The 17,165-nt window shown below is 35.0% G+C and overlaps 2 protein-coding genes across 11 annotated transcripts; both read left to right on the top strand.

Annotated features, from left to right (window-relative positions):
• Window positions 1-596: 596 nt before the first annotated feature.
• On the top strand, window positions 597-17,165 carry LOC101254061 (structural maintenance of chromosomes protein 4-like). Of its 7 annotated transcripts, XR_011214683.1 has the most exons (9): window positions 597-945; window positions 1,020-1,109; window positions 1,664-1,794; window positions 2,767-2,896; window positions 3,041-3,195; window positions 3,287-3,384; window positions 3,477-3,537; window positions 15,663-15,706; window positions 16,629-17,165. XR_011214683.1 is itself a non-coding variant. In XM_069293466.1 (8 exons), exons 2-4 carry the CDS (start codon window positions 1,077-1,079, stop codon window positions 2,742-2,744), a joined length of 231 nt encoding a protein of 76 aa, XP_069149567.1. In that variant the 5' UTR covers window positions 597-945; window positions 1,020-1,076; the 3' UTR covers window positions 2,745-2,896; window positions 3,041-3,195; window positions 3,287-3,384; window positions 3,477-3,537; window positions 16,629-17,165. The 7 variants fall into 7 exon arrangements, 5 of the variants coding, with proteins under 5 accessions (XP_069149567.1, XP_069149564.1, XP_069149565.1 ...); XR_002026828.3 differs by lacking the exon at window positions 15,663-15,706 and having other exon boundaries at window positions 16,637-17,165; XM_069293466.1 differs by lacking the exon at window positions 15,663-15,706 and having other exon boundaries at window positions 2,678-2,896.
• LOC109119561 (uncharacterized) lies at window positions 7,686-17,165 on the top strand. 4 transcript variants are annotated; one of them, XM_069293459.1, is made up of 4 exons: window positions 7,686-9,436; window positions 9,527-9,634; window positions 9,729-9,789; window positions 13,654-17,165. In XM_069293459.1, exon 4 carries the CDS (start codon window positions 13,662-13,664, stop codon window positions 14,547-14,549), a length of 888 nt encoding a protein of 295 aa, XP_069149560.1. In that variant the 5' UTR covers window positions 7,686-9,436; window positions 9,527-9,634; window positions 9,729-9,789; window positions 13,654-13,661; the 3' UTR covers window positions 14,550-17,165. The 4 variants fall into 4 exon arrangements, with proteins under 4 accessions (XP_069149560.1, XP_069149563.1, XP_069149561.1 ...); XM_069293462.1 differs by having other exon boundaries at window positions 9,203-9,342; window positions 9,527-9,622; XM_069293460.1 differs by having other exon boundaries at window positions 9,203-9,342.

Here is a 17,165-nt window from a genome sequence, read left to right as displayed (position 1 = left end):
ATTGCATTTCAGTTTGTATAAAATGTGAGAAAATTGTATATACACATGCAAGTACATATATTTTCGTCATATACACTTATAATTATACAATAAAAATACTCCTGTGTCTAGTTTCTTTTGCCTTTCTCTCTTTCTCGTTTTATACAATTTTCAAATTGTATCTAATCTCTCTTTCACGTTTTATACAATTCGATTTAATTGTATATTCCTTGTCAAGTCTCTTTTGTCTTTCTCTCTTTTTCATTTTATACAAATTCAAATTGTATATAAATGTTCTATACACTTATAATAATACAATTCGTTTTATATACTTTATTTTTATTCAGTTCTCTGCCCAAGCACCTTTCTATTTCTTGTTTTATACACTTCGTTTTATACAATTTGCTTCAACTCTATATGTATAGCGAATTATATAGTTTCTATGTTTGATATGAAGCGCAATTTGCAAACTTTGCTATAGCATACAAATATAAATTTTTTATTTGATATATGTGAAAGTTATTATAAAAAATATACAAAAAAAAATATAGTTTTAAATACTCATAGCCTACTAACTGGCTTTTAAAGTTTGCGGGTTGAGCCTATGCTAGTGGACCAAATGAGGTTCGCTAAAATGCCTCGTTTCGGTATGAGCCAAAACAAATTTGGCCCAACACCACCTAATCCAAGGGTTTTATTGGCTGACCTAGCCGACCAAACACATTTTGCAATTTTGACAACTCCAGTGGCGGGCCAATTCGATAGCGCTTGACCGGAGTTCTGCCGAAGTTTACTCTCTAAACCGGTGAAGAATGGGCGTATAAATGGAACTCGTTGATCTCAGACGATTAGATGGCTGAATCCCCTCTTTGTGTATCTAGAGCTCCAAGGCTATTCATTAAAGATATGAACATGAGAAAAATCAAGTCTTATGGCGGCGAACAGCGTGTTGGCCCATTTCATAAGGTTAGGTTTTTTTTTAATTTCACTGTGATTTTCGTAATTGAGTCTAGATGAAATTGAAGTCGTTTTACTTTCAGAGCTTTTCTGCAGTTGTGGTCCTAATGGTAGTGGAAAGAGTAACATAAATTGACGCAATGTTGTTCGTGTTTGGGAAGCGAGCCAAACAGGTAACGTAGTCTTCATAGATTTGACTGTTTCATCCAACCATTTTTTGTTAGTGAAAAGAAGCATTAGCTGCACTACTAAAATCCGGTCTATCCTAAATGCTGAAATTCTTAGTCCTAAATACTAACCATTATGATTGTTTCGCTGGTAACAGCTGAAAAAGTTTAGCATTTTCATCTTTGATTATAGACTGCGCAGATGCGTCTTAATGAAGTTACAGAGTTCATCTACAATTTATCTGTTCATGATTTCCTCTTTTCGAGATGGTCATTTAGAGTTGCAGTTTTACTTTTGAATCAAGTGTTTCTTCTTCTATTCAAGGATGCTGAGACATACAAAGTTGTTCCTTGAAGTGATCTTGTGATAACATGTGTGGCATTCCGAGATAATTCCTCTAAATACTTCGTCAATGACCAGTCAAGTAACAATACAGAGGTCACCATGAAACTGATGGGGAAAGGGGTTCACTTAGATAATAATTGGTTTATATCACTTGCTTGATCTTAAATTCGGGAATATTGTTTCATTATGGGGTTGAAGTGGTTGGATTTTTCAGGGGGAGATTGAGCAAATATCGTTGATGAAGCCAAAAGCGCAATCAGCCCATGATGAAGGCTTTCTGGAGTATCTAGAAGATATTATTGGAACCAACAAATATGTTGAGAAGATTGCAGAATCATTGAAGCAGTAAGTTCTCAACCTTTATGGTAAACTCTTTTATTGTTGCCAAAGTGTTGATACTTTTTGAAAGCTGCAATGTGTTCTGTCACATTTTGTTGTGATGGCTGAATATAAAACCCTGGCAACCTTGTCCTGAATCTGTAATTATTGTTCATCAATCAAGATTGAACTTTTGGCATGAATATGCAATGTGATTTAAGTGTCGAATCCCCTGGGGTTGTTTGGTAACTGGCTAGAACTATACAAGTATTAGTAATGCATTTAATAGTTATAAACGTATTAGTTATGCAAAGTTTGGCCATGCATAGATTATTTCTTGGTTGTTCGTTTCTTATATTAAAAGTTAATAGACATTATATACTTCAGGAGACAGAACTTCAGAAAAAGAAATAGAGAATGCTGGTGGTGAGCGTTTGAAAAATCAAAAGACAAAGATCACCAAAATTGAATCTATAAGTGGATATGACCTTGTGCATATTGAATTGTGTATTTAATTACACCATTCATGTTGCTTCTATTTTTCCTTCCTTCACATGGACATTGATAAAAAAAGGCATAGAGATCTACCATAGTAAAGTTCAGATAGGAACAAGACAGAAAATGATTAAGAAACTCACAAAAGAGATTGAGGAATCAAAGAAAGAGAAGGAAAGTCTGGCTGCCGAGAAAGAAAATTGCTTTGTACCTTCAAAGATCGAACATAAATCATTTGTTGTCAAAGAGAACAGAAATCTCCATTTACTTTCGGCATTTCATGATTATGAATGTTGCATTAAAGTTGTCTATAGCTCCTTTTGTTGTCTTTTCATAATTCTCTAGCTCTTTGATCAGCACTCTGCTTCTCCACATGATGCTAAAAATAAGTATGTAACTTTGAAGAAGTCTGTAGATCAATTGCATTCTTCAGAGGCTTTGTGCCAGTCTCTATGAAGCTTTCTTGCTTCTATGTGGAATGAGTTTCTAATTCAGTTCAATTAGAGCTGCAAGTGGATGCTGATTACAACTTACAAGATATGAAGAAGACTTATGAAGACTTGGAGCTCAAAGGCAAAGGATATAATAAAAAGCTTGATGATTTGTTTATTGCTCTTTCAAAGCATACTGAGCAGTAAGTTGGATTTCTTTCAAATGCTTACTTCTTACCATTTTCTGGGATGCCATAGCTTTTGTGTATCTATTTATCTTATATACATACACTCATATCTGCCGTTGATATTATTGTCAATACACATATTTGTTCCTCTTGGTATAGGAATCAAAAGGACTCGGTGGATCCAGAAAAGCTTTAAACAACTTTTAGGATGACATTCTTGGCGAGACTTATGACCATAATAAAGCTTTGGAGATCGTTGCAATTCTAGAAGTTCAACTAAAAGAGATAAATCCAAATCTTGACTCGATCTCTGAGTATGCACCAGTCAACATTTATATGCAGTGAAAACTTGTAGGATTACAATTTCTCTCGATATACTAAGTGTCCACTATCACCATGTATCAGAACAAATTATCTGTGTGCAATGAGAAAGTCCAAGAACTTGATTTTGTTACTAAGAGCATGTGATATAAAAAGCAATATGGCAAGTGGAGAAAGAGAAGGCAAGCCATTTTTATCATTAGAATGTCCCTTTCAATCTTCACATGTCTCAGTGATACTTCATTAGCTTATAACATTTGTAACTAACATTCAGGTTGGATGAGTTTATGGAGGGCTTTAATACCATTTCGTTGAAGTTCAAATAAATGTATCAGGTCCTAACTAAACTTTAACTTGTCTTCTTTTAAGAAAGTTTCTCTTCTGTTACTCGAGTAGAATTTCATCTACACATTGAGAAGTAAATTACTTTTAGGAATGAGTTACACATATTATAGAGTAGCCAAGATATTTTGTTGATAACTTTGTAATGGATGCACATATGTTGATCTTATCATAGTTGATATAAATCCTTGCTCTCATAGCTTTGGTTGAACGACAAAAGGTAGTAAAACTGGGGATGTGTGGTAGACACATATCACTATTGAATAAATGATTTAAATGGAAGAACTGGAAAGTAACTGCAACTTTCTTTTAGTATTTTATTGCACTTCGACTTAGTCTAGGATAGTTGTTATGTGGTCATTAAGTTTTTTATTTTTAGTTGAATGCACTATTGAGTTAGCGCGCCCTTTTAATTTTGTCTTTAAGTTAAGTCGTAAGCCTTTTTAAAAGGCATCATTGCTGATAAATAGAATCAGATAAGCAGCTGCAATTCCAATAGCCTACACTTCCAGCAATCATACATTGTTATATATCCTCTTCAACTTTCCTGCTAGTTAATTCCTTCCTTTCAAATATTTTGTTCTTGAGTGAGCTTAAGATCTCTATTCTCCAACATTTGTGGTATCAGATCAAGGCTTAGCTTCAGACGACCTAATAACAGAAAAACACCATGGCTTCCAATGGAAGTTTTCTGAACATACCTCAGTCGGCCATCCCCATTTTATGGGACAAAGCTATCAGTTCTGGAGCATCAAGATGAAGACTTTATTTAAGCCTCAAGATCCTTCAACAGGCAATACATGGGACAATATTTCCTGAATTGCAGCAGCCACCACTTAAAGGCAAGCTTGGAGAATTTTTCAAACAGAATTTCAAATAGCGTTGTAAAACTTCAAAATCTTCGGCATGAGTTCAAAACTTTAAATCATGAAAGGTGATGAACATGTGCAAGAATTTTTGTCTAGAGCAATGGCTATTATTAGTCTAATCAGTTCACATGGAGACAAAATAACTGATCAAACTGTTGTTGAAATTTTTAAGGAGTTTAACTTCTAAGTTTGATCATGTGGTGGCTGCAATTTAGGAGTCCGAAGCCCATGAGACAAGAATAAACATGTATTAGAAAAGCAGGAAGAAAAACATTTTAATCTACGGCGGAGGCACTCGATTCAAGAGATCATGACAAGGTAACAAAGAAAGAGGACGAGGTAGAGGTGCATTTCATGGAAATAGTCGAGGGTTAGGGCGAGTAATGGTTAATTTTCTCATGGCTGAAAACAAAATGTTTCCGCTAAAAGTTCAAATGTGGAAATTTTTGCTCTGGTAACTGGTGCAAAAAATGTGTATGAATTTGTGGCATATGAGGTATGAGCATCTTAATTCAAGGGTAGAAAGTTGCTTATACCAAAAGGTATGGTATTTGGATACCAAAAATTAATTCTTTTGATTTATGCGAAGGTTGCATTAATGGGAAGCAAAGTAGAAAGTCGTTTCCTATTGGAAAGGCATGGAGAGTAACTACTTGCCTAAAATTAATTCATGCATGTTTGTGTGGTTCAATGAATAATGATTGTTTTGGTGGAAGTTGATTTTTTCCCATCATCACACGATTTCAGTCGCATGAGTTGGGTGTATTTCCTAAAATATAAAGTAGAAGCCTTTGAAAATTTTAGAAAATACAAGATACTTGTGAAGAATCAAAGTGGGTTACACATAAAAACTCTCCGCAGACGCCAAAAACAAATAAGAAAAATAACCAAACTATTTGTTATCAATGACTATGTCTTGAGCTTTGAATTCATCGTAATCTCCACCATCTCTAGCTTCAGATACATCGCCATCTCCGGCTTCTAATACATCGTCGTCTCTAGCTTAGAATTCATCGTCATTTTTATTTTGTTTCCAACTTCGGGTACATCATCATTTCCAGCTTTGGATACATCGCCATTTCCAACAGCTTCAGATATATCAAAGTGTCTATGCACTCTTACTCCCATCAACATATCATCGGGGATGTCTATTGATTCTTGTTATCGGTATTGTTAGCTGGTGTATATTTTCAGGTGTAATGATAACACAAAAAATAAAAATCACTCTATCTTCCCCAATATCACTGCTACTATCATCATTTGTTTCATTTTCACCACTTTCTTGTCACATTGTTCGTTCATTGACATATTATACCTGCAAATCGGACACGGTCCATTGATCCTCAACCACATGTCAATACAAATCGAATGAAAATGATGTTTACAAAGCATCTCTTTTGCTTTCTCGCCAATTTTTATATTCGATAAACAAATATTGCGATCAATTCCTTCAGCTAAAACCTTAACCATTAGTATAGCTTCAATAGAAGCGATGTATACAAGTACTAGCCCTCCTATCATAACAGCATCTGCATTAATAGGACGATTATCGAGGAAAGAGATTGAGTTGTTTGTTGTGTCCATTATTGCCACTATATTATGTTCATCTTCATGGTGGAATAGACTGGGCGAATCGAAGTATATGATTATAAATCATTGATCCGACTTCAGTTTGGCTTAGGCATCTGAGAGATGGAATTAACATCGATGCTACTTCCATATTTGAACCTATAGTTTATTGAATGTTGACGAGGAAGACAAAGAATATTTTTTATTGAAGGATGGTGCTTGATTTATAGCGTTTATTGTTAACTTTGTGAGGAAGTTTCTAGAGCTTGGTACTGGCCCACATTGAGGCTCGATTTGGTCGTTTTTGCACAGCATGTTCATTTAAGGGGGGGGGGAGGGAAGGAGGGGGGAGGGTTTGCTAAATATTAATTTGACCGCATATTATTTACTGTGATGTGACCCCACCAAGGCACATTTGTCATGATTTTTTTCTGAAGTCATGTGGAGCATATAGATAATAAGTGTTTCTTTCGTTTTCTTTTTTGGTCTTCTATCAATTATCCTTTTCCTGCAGTGCAAATACAACCATATCAAGCCTCAATGAAGGCTCAGTACCAAGCTTTAGGAACTTCCTCACAAAGTTATCAATAAACCCTATAAATCAAGCACCGTCCTTTAATAAAAAATGTCGTATGTCTTTCTCGTAAACATTTAGCAAACTATAGGTCCATATATGGAGGTGGCATCGATGTTAATTCCATCTCTTGAAGGCCTAACCCAAACTTAAATCAGATCAATGATTTATACTCATATATTTTGATTCGCCCGGTTTATTCGACCATCTGAAGATGAACGTAATGTTGTGGCAGTGGTGGACGCAACAAACAACTCAATCTCTTTCCTCGAAGATCATCCTATGAATGCATAACCTATTTTGGAAGGGCAATTACCTACATCAATTGCTTCCATTGAAGCAATACAGATGGTTAAGATTTTAGGTGATGGGATTGATTGCTCTATTTGTTTGTCCAATTATGAGATTGGCGAGGAAGCTAAGAAGATACCTTGTAAACATCATTTTCATTCGATTTGTATTGACAAGTGGTTGGGGATCAATGGATCATGTCCGAGGACGAACAATGTGAGGGGAAAGATGAAGAAAGTGATGAAGATGAAATATGTGACGATGGTGGCAGTGATATGGAAGAAGATAGAGTTGATGTTTATTTTTAATGTTGCTATTATGGCAGAAACTACACATCTAGAAGTATCAATAACATAAATGAATAGACCTTCCTATGATAGGTTGATAGAAGTTGGAGTCCATAGACATTCTGATGTATTCGAAACCGGCGATGGGTTTGGAAGCTTCTGAAAATGGAAATGTCGATGTACTGGAAGCTTCTGAAAATGGCGATGAATTCGAAGCTAGAGATGAATGAAGCTAGAGATGGTGATGAATCTGAAGCCAGAGATGACAATGTATCAAAAGCTAGAGATGGTGATGTATCCGAAGCTGGAGATGGAGGAGATGGCGATGAAGCTCAAGATATGGTCATTCGTAACATTTAATTTGGTCATTTCCTTATTGGTTTTTGGCGTCATCTGCTTGACTAAAATATAAAAGTTATTTGTACAAATATCGTGCTTAACTAAAATATATGAAGTTGTTTGTACAAAATATTGTGCAATTTTAATTAGGATGATGACGGTATTGAGATGACTTAGCTCCAAGATATGGTCATTGCCAACAAATAGTTTGTTTTTTTTTATTTGTTTGTTTTGGGCATCTTCTAGTTTCATAGAAATAAACTTTTAAGATTCCCCTAGAGCCTGAATAGAAAGTTGACACCAATAAGGTGAAAGTTCATTATAATACCAGAGTGGGGTTGAAGAGGGTAGAATGTGTAAATACCTTGCCTATACCTTTGTGGGGTAGAGAAGTTGTTTCGGATAGACCCTTGGTTCAAAATTTTGCATCTAAAGATAAATGAAATTTGTTTCCTTGGGACAGATCGGCAGTTTAAAGTCCCAACACAATGATTTTAAAAAGCAATTGGATGAAGTCTGTTTATTGAAGGAACTCAAGAAAATAATGTCTTTTGAAGAAAGGAAATGAACAGGCTTACTCAAAGTTCACAACAATTAAAAGAGAAGGTAAAGTATTGCTTTATTTGCACATTTTGCAAGACGCTTCTGTAATTACCTAAAGCATGGAAAGTGGCAAAAGCTGCTTTAAGCAAGTATTTAATTGCTTCAGGCGACAGAGCCTCAGAAAAAAAATAGAGAATGCTGGTGGTGAGCGTTTGAAAATCAAAAGACAGAGATCACCAAAATTCAATCTGTAATTGGATATGACCTTGTGCATGTTAAATTGTGTATTTAATTACACCATTCATGCTGCTTTTATTTTACCTTCACCAGGACAGTGATAAAAAAAGGCACAGACAACTGTAGCGAAGTTCAGATAGAAATAGGACAGAAAATGATTAAGAAATTGTTAAAATCTTTAGGGAAGGATCGATTCACGGGGTGTTATATAAATTAGCTCGTTAAAAGGAGGCTGAAACCTTAGAGTTCATTAAAAGAGAGAACTCCGATCTCTTTAGCTCTTCAAAGGAGACTGAAACCATAGAGTTCAATGAAAGAGAGAATCTACATCCTGCTTTTTGTTGGATTAAAACTTACTGATTTATTCATCAAAAGCCATAAATAGGAAAACTAATTCTTATGGAAGTAGGAGACCTAAATCCTATTTCAAACTAATGACTATAATTTAACCTAATCCTTATAAAACTATGGAACATAAATTAGTGACTTCCAACCATCCCTAACAGAAACTAACAAAAGGGATTGATGAATCAAAGAGATAGAAGGAAAGACTGGCTGCCGAGAAAGAAGAATTGCTTTATACCTTCAAAGAGATCGAACAGAAAGCATTTTTTGTTATAGAGGATTATAATAAGATACATTAAAGTTGTCTATCACTCTTTTTGTTTTCTTTGATGTTTTTTCATTATTCTCTAGCTCTTTGATCAGCACTCTACTTCTCTGAATGATGCTAAATGAGTATGAAACTTTGAAGAAAACCGTGGATCAATTGTGTTCTTAAGAGGTTTCGTGCAAGTCTCTATAAAGCTTTCTTGCTTCTATGTGGAATGAGTTTCTAATTCAGTTTAATTAGAGCTGCATGTGGATGCTGATTACAACTTACAAGATATGAAGAAGACCTAGAAAGACTTGGAGCTCAAAGGCAAATATAAGAGAAAAAGCTTGATGATTTGCTTATTGCTCTTTGAAAGCATATTGAGCAGTAAGGTGGATTTCTTTTATGTATCTATCTGTATTATATACATAAGATTCAAAAGGACTCGGTGGAACTAGAAAAGCTTCAAACAACTTTGAGGGATGACACACTTGGTGAGTCTTGTGACCTAAATAGTGCTTTGGAGATGGTTGAAATTCTAGAAGCTCAACTAAAATAGATGAATCCAAATCTTGACTCGATCTCTGAGTATGCACCTGTCCACATTTATATGCAGTGAAAACTTGTAGGATTACAGTTTCTCTTGATATACTAATAGTGTCTGTCCACTATCACCAGGTATCGGAACAAAGTATTTGTGTACAATGCGAGAGTCCAAGAACTTGATTTTGTTACCCAAGAGCATGATGATATAAAGAAGCAATATGATGAGTGGTGAGAGAGAAGGCAAGTCATGTTTATCATTAGAATGTCCATTTCAATCTTCACATACCATAGTGTTATGCTTCATTAGCTTATAACATTTGTAATTAAAATTCAGGTTGTATGACTTTATGGCGGGCTTTAATTCCACATCGTTGAAGTTCAAAGAAATTTATCAGGTCCTAAGTCAACTTTAACTTGTCTTCTTTTAAGAAATCTTTTCACTTCTGTTACTCGAGTAGAATTTCATCTACACACTCAGGGTTGTACCAATCAACGTTGAGCTATCGAGTGACGATTAGTCGAGGGACTTTCATCATGTAGCTGGGTACAAATAAGCCAGTTAAAGACGAGTAGGCAGGGCTTTAGGCTAGTGCCAGTGGGGTTGGAAAGTTCGAAAGAAGGCTTTAAGGGGAACTAACTCTATGTGGCTCCGGTTCAGTACTACTTCTCGCTTGTCTTTTAATAGAGGTTGTCATAGAGGCATAAAGAGCTATTTCATATCTAATAGGAAAAAAGAAGTGTCATTACTGCTAGAAATGAGTTACACATATTATAGCGCAACCAGGATATTTTGTTGATAACTTTGTGATGGATGCACATATGTTGATCTTATCATAGTTGATATAAATCTTTTCTCTCATGGCTTTGGTTCAATGACAAAAGGTAGTAAAACTGGGGATGTGTGGTAGACACATATCACTGTTGAATAAATGGTTCAAGTGAAAGAAGAGGAGAACTACTGCAGCTTTCTTTTAATATTTTACTGCACTTTGACTTAGTCTGGGATAGTTGTTGTTTGGTCCTTAAGTTTCTCATTTTTAGATGAGTGAGCTTGAAATCTCTGTTCTCCAAAATTTGTAGTATCAGCGCAAGGTGTAGATTCAGGTGACTTAGAAACAGAAAACAACATGGCTTCCAATGGAAGTTCTTTGAACATATCTTAGCCAGCCAACCCCATTTTATGGGACAACGCTATCAATTCTAGAGCATCAAGATGAAAACTTTATTTAAGTCTCAAGATCTTTGGGACTTGATAGAGACTGGATTTACTGGTCCGGATGAGGAGCAGCAGTCGAAGGAAAATAGAAAGAAGGACGCAATGGCATTGTTCTTTCTTCAACAGGCAATCCATGAGACAATGGTTTCCCGAATTGCAGCAGTCATCACTTCAAGGCAAGGTCGAAGAACTTTACAAACAAAATTTCAGGGCTCATCAAAGTTAAAAATTGTAAAACTGCAAACTCTTTGGCATGAATTTGAATTTTAATCATAAAAGGAAATGATTTTTTGTCTAGAGCAATGACTTTTATTAGTCAAATGAGGTCACATAAAGACCAAATAACTTATCATATTGTTGTTGAAGTTTTTAGGGAGTTCAATTCCTAAGCTTGATCATGTTGTGGTTGCAATTGAGGAGTCTAAAGATTTGTCAAAATTTCCATTCGATGAATTGATGGGTTTTTTTACAAGCCCATGAATCAAGGATAAACATGTCAGCGAAAAAGCAAGTAGAAAAAACATTCCAATCTAAAAGTATGAGGCAAAGGTGCATTTCATGGAAATAGTCGAGGGCGAGGGCGAGTAATCGTTAATGTTCTCGTTGCTGAAAACAAAATTTTTCAGCAAGTTTCAAATGTGGGAATTTTTTCTTGGTAATTGGTGCAGACAATGACTCTGAATTGTTGCATTTGAGGTATGAGCATCTTATTTCTAGGGGAAAAAGTTGCTAAGCCAAAAAGGTATGGTAATTGGATTACCAAAAATTTATACTTTTGATTTATGCGAAGGTTGGAATAATGGGAAGCAAAGTAGAAAGTCGTTTCTTGTTGGAAAGGCTTGGAGAGTAACTACTTGCCTAAAATTAATTCATGTGGTCCAATGAGTACTAAATCTTTTGGTGGAAGTCGATATTTTCCCTCATCAGAGATGATTTTAGTCGCATGAGTTGGGTGTATTTCCTAAAATACAAATCAGAAGCCTTTGAGAATTTTAGAAAATCCAAAGCACTAGTGAAGAATCAAAGTGGTCTGCGCACAAAAACTCTCTGAACGGATAGAGCTGGTGAGTTCTTATCTAACGAATTTGGCCATCTTTGTGAAGAATCTGGAATTCACAAGGACCTTACTGCACACTACTCACCAAAGCAAAATGGTGTAGCTGAACGTAAGAATCATATTTACTGAAGTAGTTGCAACCCAGTGTACTTACTGAACCTATCTCCTACAAAGGTTGTGTGATGAATGAAACACCATATGAAGCTTAGAAAGGTACAAGTCCTTCAGTAAGCTACTTAAGATTTTTTTGTTTTATTGCTTATGCTTTGGTTAACTCTCAAACTCGTAAAAACTAGATAAAAAATCACAAAAATATATTTTCATCGGTTATTTTCTTGAATCCAAAGCATATAGGTTGTATAATCCTCTCAATGCAAAGTGATATTTAGTAGAATTCTTGTATTTGATGAAAAACAAATACAAAAAGAGATTCTTATACCCATCGAAGACTCTAAAAATGAAGGAGAAAAGTTTGCTCCTAATTCACCTGAACAAGCGATTGAACCAGAGACATTTGCAACAGTTGACCAATTCCACTAAGAAGATCAACAAGAACCTGAAAAGAGAATCCTAGATATTCTAAGCAATCTTGTCAATTTGCTTTATTGTTTGAGAACCTATGTTTTATGAAGCAATTGAAAATAAGGAGTGGAAGAATGCGATGAAGGAAGAAGTGATGGCAATACAAAGAATTGATGGTTAAACTGGATATTCAAAACAAGGTATCATGTAGATGGAAGTGTACAGAAAAACAAGGCCAGACTTGTCGCAAAGGTATACTTGCAACAACAGGGTATTGATTTTGAGGAGACATTTTCTTATGTTACTGGATTTGAAACGGTAAGAACAATTTTAGCCTTGGCTGCTCAAATGAAATGGTCATTTTATCAACTTGATGTCAAGTCATCCTTTTTGAATGGTGAACTTGACAGGAGAGGAGGTTTATGTTGCTCAACCTCAAGGTTTCAAAATTAGTAGCCAAGAGGAAAATGCGTACCATTTGAGGAAGACACTTTATGGGTTGAAACAAACGCCACACACTTGGTATAGCAAAATCAATTCCTATTTTGTTCAAAATAGATTTGAAAGGAGTGAAAATAAGCCTACTTTGTAATTGAAGAAGTGAGTTAACAATAATCTGCTTGTATGCCTCTATGTTAATGATATAATTTATATAGATTCATCTCACTCTATTGTAATCTAGTATAATGAATAAATTTGAGATGACTGATTCGGGTTTGTTGCATTACTTCCTTGGGCTCGAGGTGAAATAAGGAGAAGGTAAAGTATTCGTTCTTAAAAGAAATATGCATCAGATCTCCTTCAAAGAATTGGGCTTGTCAATTGTAAATTTGTCACAACACCCATGAATATAAATGAAAAATTGCAGTAGGATTAAAAGTCTAGTTGGAAGTTTGATTTATTTGACTCATACTCGTCCATATATTTCATACTTTATTGATGGTGTTTCAAGGCTTATGGCAATTCATCAAAGCATCATTTTTTAGCCAAATTCATTAAATTTATGGACTAATTAAGCAGGTTATCTATATGTGGATTTATTTTGATAGTCCTACTTTGAGATACCATGAAAGTCTTTATTTTACTTCATTGTGACCTCACTAAAGCATATGTGCCATGATTTTTTAGTGGAGTCACGTGGAGCGTATAGGTATAAGTTTTTCTTCCGTTTTATTTTTTAGTCTTCTTCTATTAATTATTCTTTTCCTCTTTTGTTTTTCGTTTCCTTTATAAAGTACAAAAATAAATATATTGGGTGATTATTTTTAGATTAGTACAAATATAGAAAATACTTAATGAGAGAATCGGAAATGCAAATACGACAAAATCAAGCCTCAATGTGGGCCCAAGTCCAAGCTCTAGAATCTTCCTTATAAAGCTAACAATAAACCCTATAAATCAAGCACAATCCTTCAATAAAAAAATGGCATCTGCCTCTCTCTTTTAACATTTAGTACACTATAGGTCCAGATATGGAGGTGGCATCGGTGTTAATTCCATCTCTCGAAGGCTTAACCCAAACTGAAGTCAGATCAATGATTTATGATCATATACTTCGATTCGCCCAATCCATTCCACCACCGGAAGATGAACGGAATATTGTGGCAGTGGTGGACGCAACAAACAACTCAATCTCCTTCTTCGAAGCTCATCCTATCAATGCAGAACCTATTTTGGAAGAGCAATTACCGGCATCAATCGCTTCCATTCAAGCGATACCGTTGGTGAAGATTTTAGGTGAAGGGATTGATTGCTCTATTTGCTTGTCCAATTTTGAACTTGGCGAGGAAGCTAAGGAGATGCCTTGTGAACATCATTTTCATTCGATTTGTATTGACACGTGGTTAGGCATCAATGGATCGTGTCCGATTTGTAGGTATAAGATGCCAGTAGACGAACAATGTGACAAGACACATGAAGAAGGTGATGAGGATGAAATAGGTGATGATGGTGGCAGTGATATACATGCAGATAGAGTGATATTTGTTTTTCATGTTGCCATTATAGTAGAAACTACAGATCTAGCTGTATCGATAACAGAAATGAATAGAATTTCTGAGGATAGGTTTCTAACTATTAGAGTGCCTAGACATTTTGATGTATCCGCAGCTAGAGATGGAGTTGGGTCTAGAGTTGGAAATTCTGATGTACTAGAAGCTTCTGGGAATGGCGATGTATTAGTAGATGGAAATGGCGACGAATCTGAAGTTAGAAATGGCGATGAATTAGAAGCTAGAGATAACGATGTATCTCAAGCTAGAGATAACGATGAATATGAAAATAGAGATGACGATGTATTAGAGGCTAGAGATGGCGAAGATGGCGATGAAGCTCAAGATATGGTCATTGATAACAATTAATTTGGTTATTTTCCTTATTTGTTTTTGGTGTCTTCTGCTGAACTAAAATACAAAAGTTATTTGTACAAAATATTGTGCTTAAACTAAATCTATAAAGTTGTTTGTACAAAACATCGTGCAATTAGGATGATGACAGGATTGAGATAAACTAGATCCAAGATATGATCATGACAACAAATAGTTTGATTTTTTATTTGTTTGTTTTGGGTGTCTTCTAATTTCATAGAACTGAGGTATTAAGATTTCCCTAGAGCCTTAGAAAGTCGATATTAATAAAGTGAAAGTTCATGTGGTCAAACAAATGAGCTGCAATCAAGATTAAATGCTTTGAATTGACTTCTCTTTAGCTAAGTTATTCATAATTTGGTTAGCCGCTCCTTATAAAGTGATATGATCCTTGGATGTAATGATAATTGTGATTGCAAGTTCATAATTTTTGTTATCTCTTTTGACAAACATATATTGAACTTTAAACTTCTACAAATATCAACATTATATCTGGTTAATCCGAATATATCAACCTTACTAGTACAAGTAAGGAACCTTCTTTCTCTATATTGATGAGTGCATTGACAGATTGAATTATCAATTGCACTATTTAAAATTTAAAAAAAAAAAGATGTTTAATCTCACCCCCCCCCCTTCCCCCCACAATATTTTCTTTGGTCTTCATATCTACAAGACATGTATTTTTCCATATATTTCCAAGTTGACCATGATGAGAGTTCTGTGTAGTAGAAAGGTTTGTATCCCATTGAGAGGTTTAATCCTCCACCACTTCTAAGAAGTGCATTGACTCATAACATTTATGCATAGTTAACACTTGTTTTCCAAATTTAGTCAGATTTTCATTAGAAGGAAATTTCTTTTTCAACAATCTCTAAGAGAGGAATGATATATAAATTGAAAATTTTCTCTTCTACATATGATTTATAAAGCTCATTCAAGGGTAGGGAGTCGTGATGATTTGTCACACATTCTTATTAAAAAATTACTGCCTATAGAATTTTCTAAACGTCTTTTCTTATGTTCACTAAAATGATGACATTAATAGTACTTTCTGGTAGGATGATAATTAATTTCTTCATCTTTCTACTCTTTCCTTGCATGAAGTCACTAACGTTGATGATCATATTGGACTTTGGATCGGAGCTGAGGTAACTAACATAGAATAGATTCATTACCTATTCAATCATTCTATCAAAAGCTATAATCACCCTTTTCTAACTTTTCAATTAATATTGAATTCAACCTTCAATTTTATAATTTTCAACTTCCTCCAGTCATGAGATTGTCCATCTCCCCTTTCCTAGACATTAGATGTACTATGTTGTAGGCTTTATACTTGTAAAATGCAACACAGATGAAATGTTTAGTCCTCATGTTCCACCATCTTTTAGTGGCGACTGTATCACTTATGTCTTGTAACACTCCATTCCCAGTACCACTTTCAGGTTTGCACTAGTTTTTTGATGAGCTCCAGTGATAGTATGATACTTACCCTTTTTAGTAGAGGAACCCTCAAATTACCTTGCCAAGTCTTCATTAATGAGTTCGATGGTTTCCTTTAAAGGATCCATAGTTGTCAAGGTGTACACTAGCATAACATGTAAAACTTGTTCAATGAGATTTAGTTTTACTCCATATGACTGAAGTTTACCATGCCATGATGCCAACCGCTAAGCTTGTTAACAATTTTACTCATCAGTCCACCAAAGTACTCTTTATCTTTTTTGTTCCTAAACTAAGTAGTTGAATGGGAAACCTTTATCCCAAAAACTTGTAGCTTGCCTCATCTTGTTGATTGTGTAATTTAAAGTTTTAGTAGATACAACAAAAAAAATACTATTATTTCCCCTTAACCTTATGATCACATCTTCTCACAAACAAAATTAATCTGTTTCATATCAACTTCACTAGATCTTGTACTGCCCCTAAAGAACATAACAATATCATCAATTTCAAATATAGAACCTAACGAAAGTTAGAGTAGATCCCACAAAGAACATGATTTAGACTTTGTTAAATTGCTATTTGATGACATGACAATATTCTGAGTAAATTTTGATAATGACAAAGTGAACCAGGTTCATAAGCTTGTGCCAGTCCTCAAACAAAGAGCTGGAAAGAAGAAAGTCTTATTTAAGGAAAAAGACAACTAGTTTTTTTTGGTAGGATTCAACTAGGGTTTAATCTGTGCAAAGAACCACAACTTTTGCGAATCCAGAAATTGAGAGAACATTTGCAGCAAGAGCAAGTGTGGTGCTTAAAGAGCAAGACGACAGAAGAAAGAAGAGCTAGAGTTAAGTTTTCTTTCAAAGCTTAGTTTGTGTTGTTTCAACTTAGAACCCATTGTTTAGGGACAATTTTCCTAAGTGTCAAAGTGTGTTCGCTAGGTTTTTGTAACAAGAAGTGGGTTTGGCTTCTTGGAGAGTATACAATTATAGCTAATCATTGAACAGTTTGAGTAAACTATTGAGGTGAGGTGTTAGTCCATTTGATCATAGAGTTTGTAATCTAAAATTGTTCTGTGAAATTCGTAAAGTTTTGGTGAAAATTCTATGAGGTGTAGGTTATGATTTTTCTTCTCTTGAGCAAGGAGGTTTTCCACGATAA

The sequence above is a fragment of the Solanum lycopersicum genome, chromosome 2 (assembly GCF_036512215.1).
Source record: "Solanum lycopersicum chromosome 2, SLM_r2.1".
NCBI classification, from domain to species: domain Eukaryota; kingdom Viridiplantae; phylum Streptophyta; class Magnoliopsida; order Solanales; family Solanaceae; genus Solanum; species Solanum lycopersicum.
Note: the sequence above shows the minus strand (reverse complement) of the source record. Positions and strands in the feature narration are given on the sequence as shown.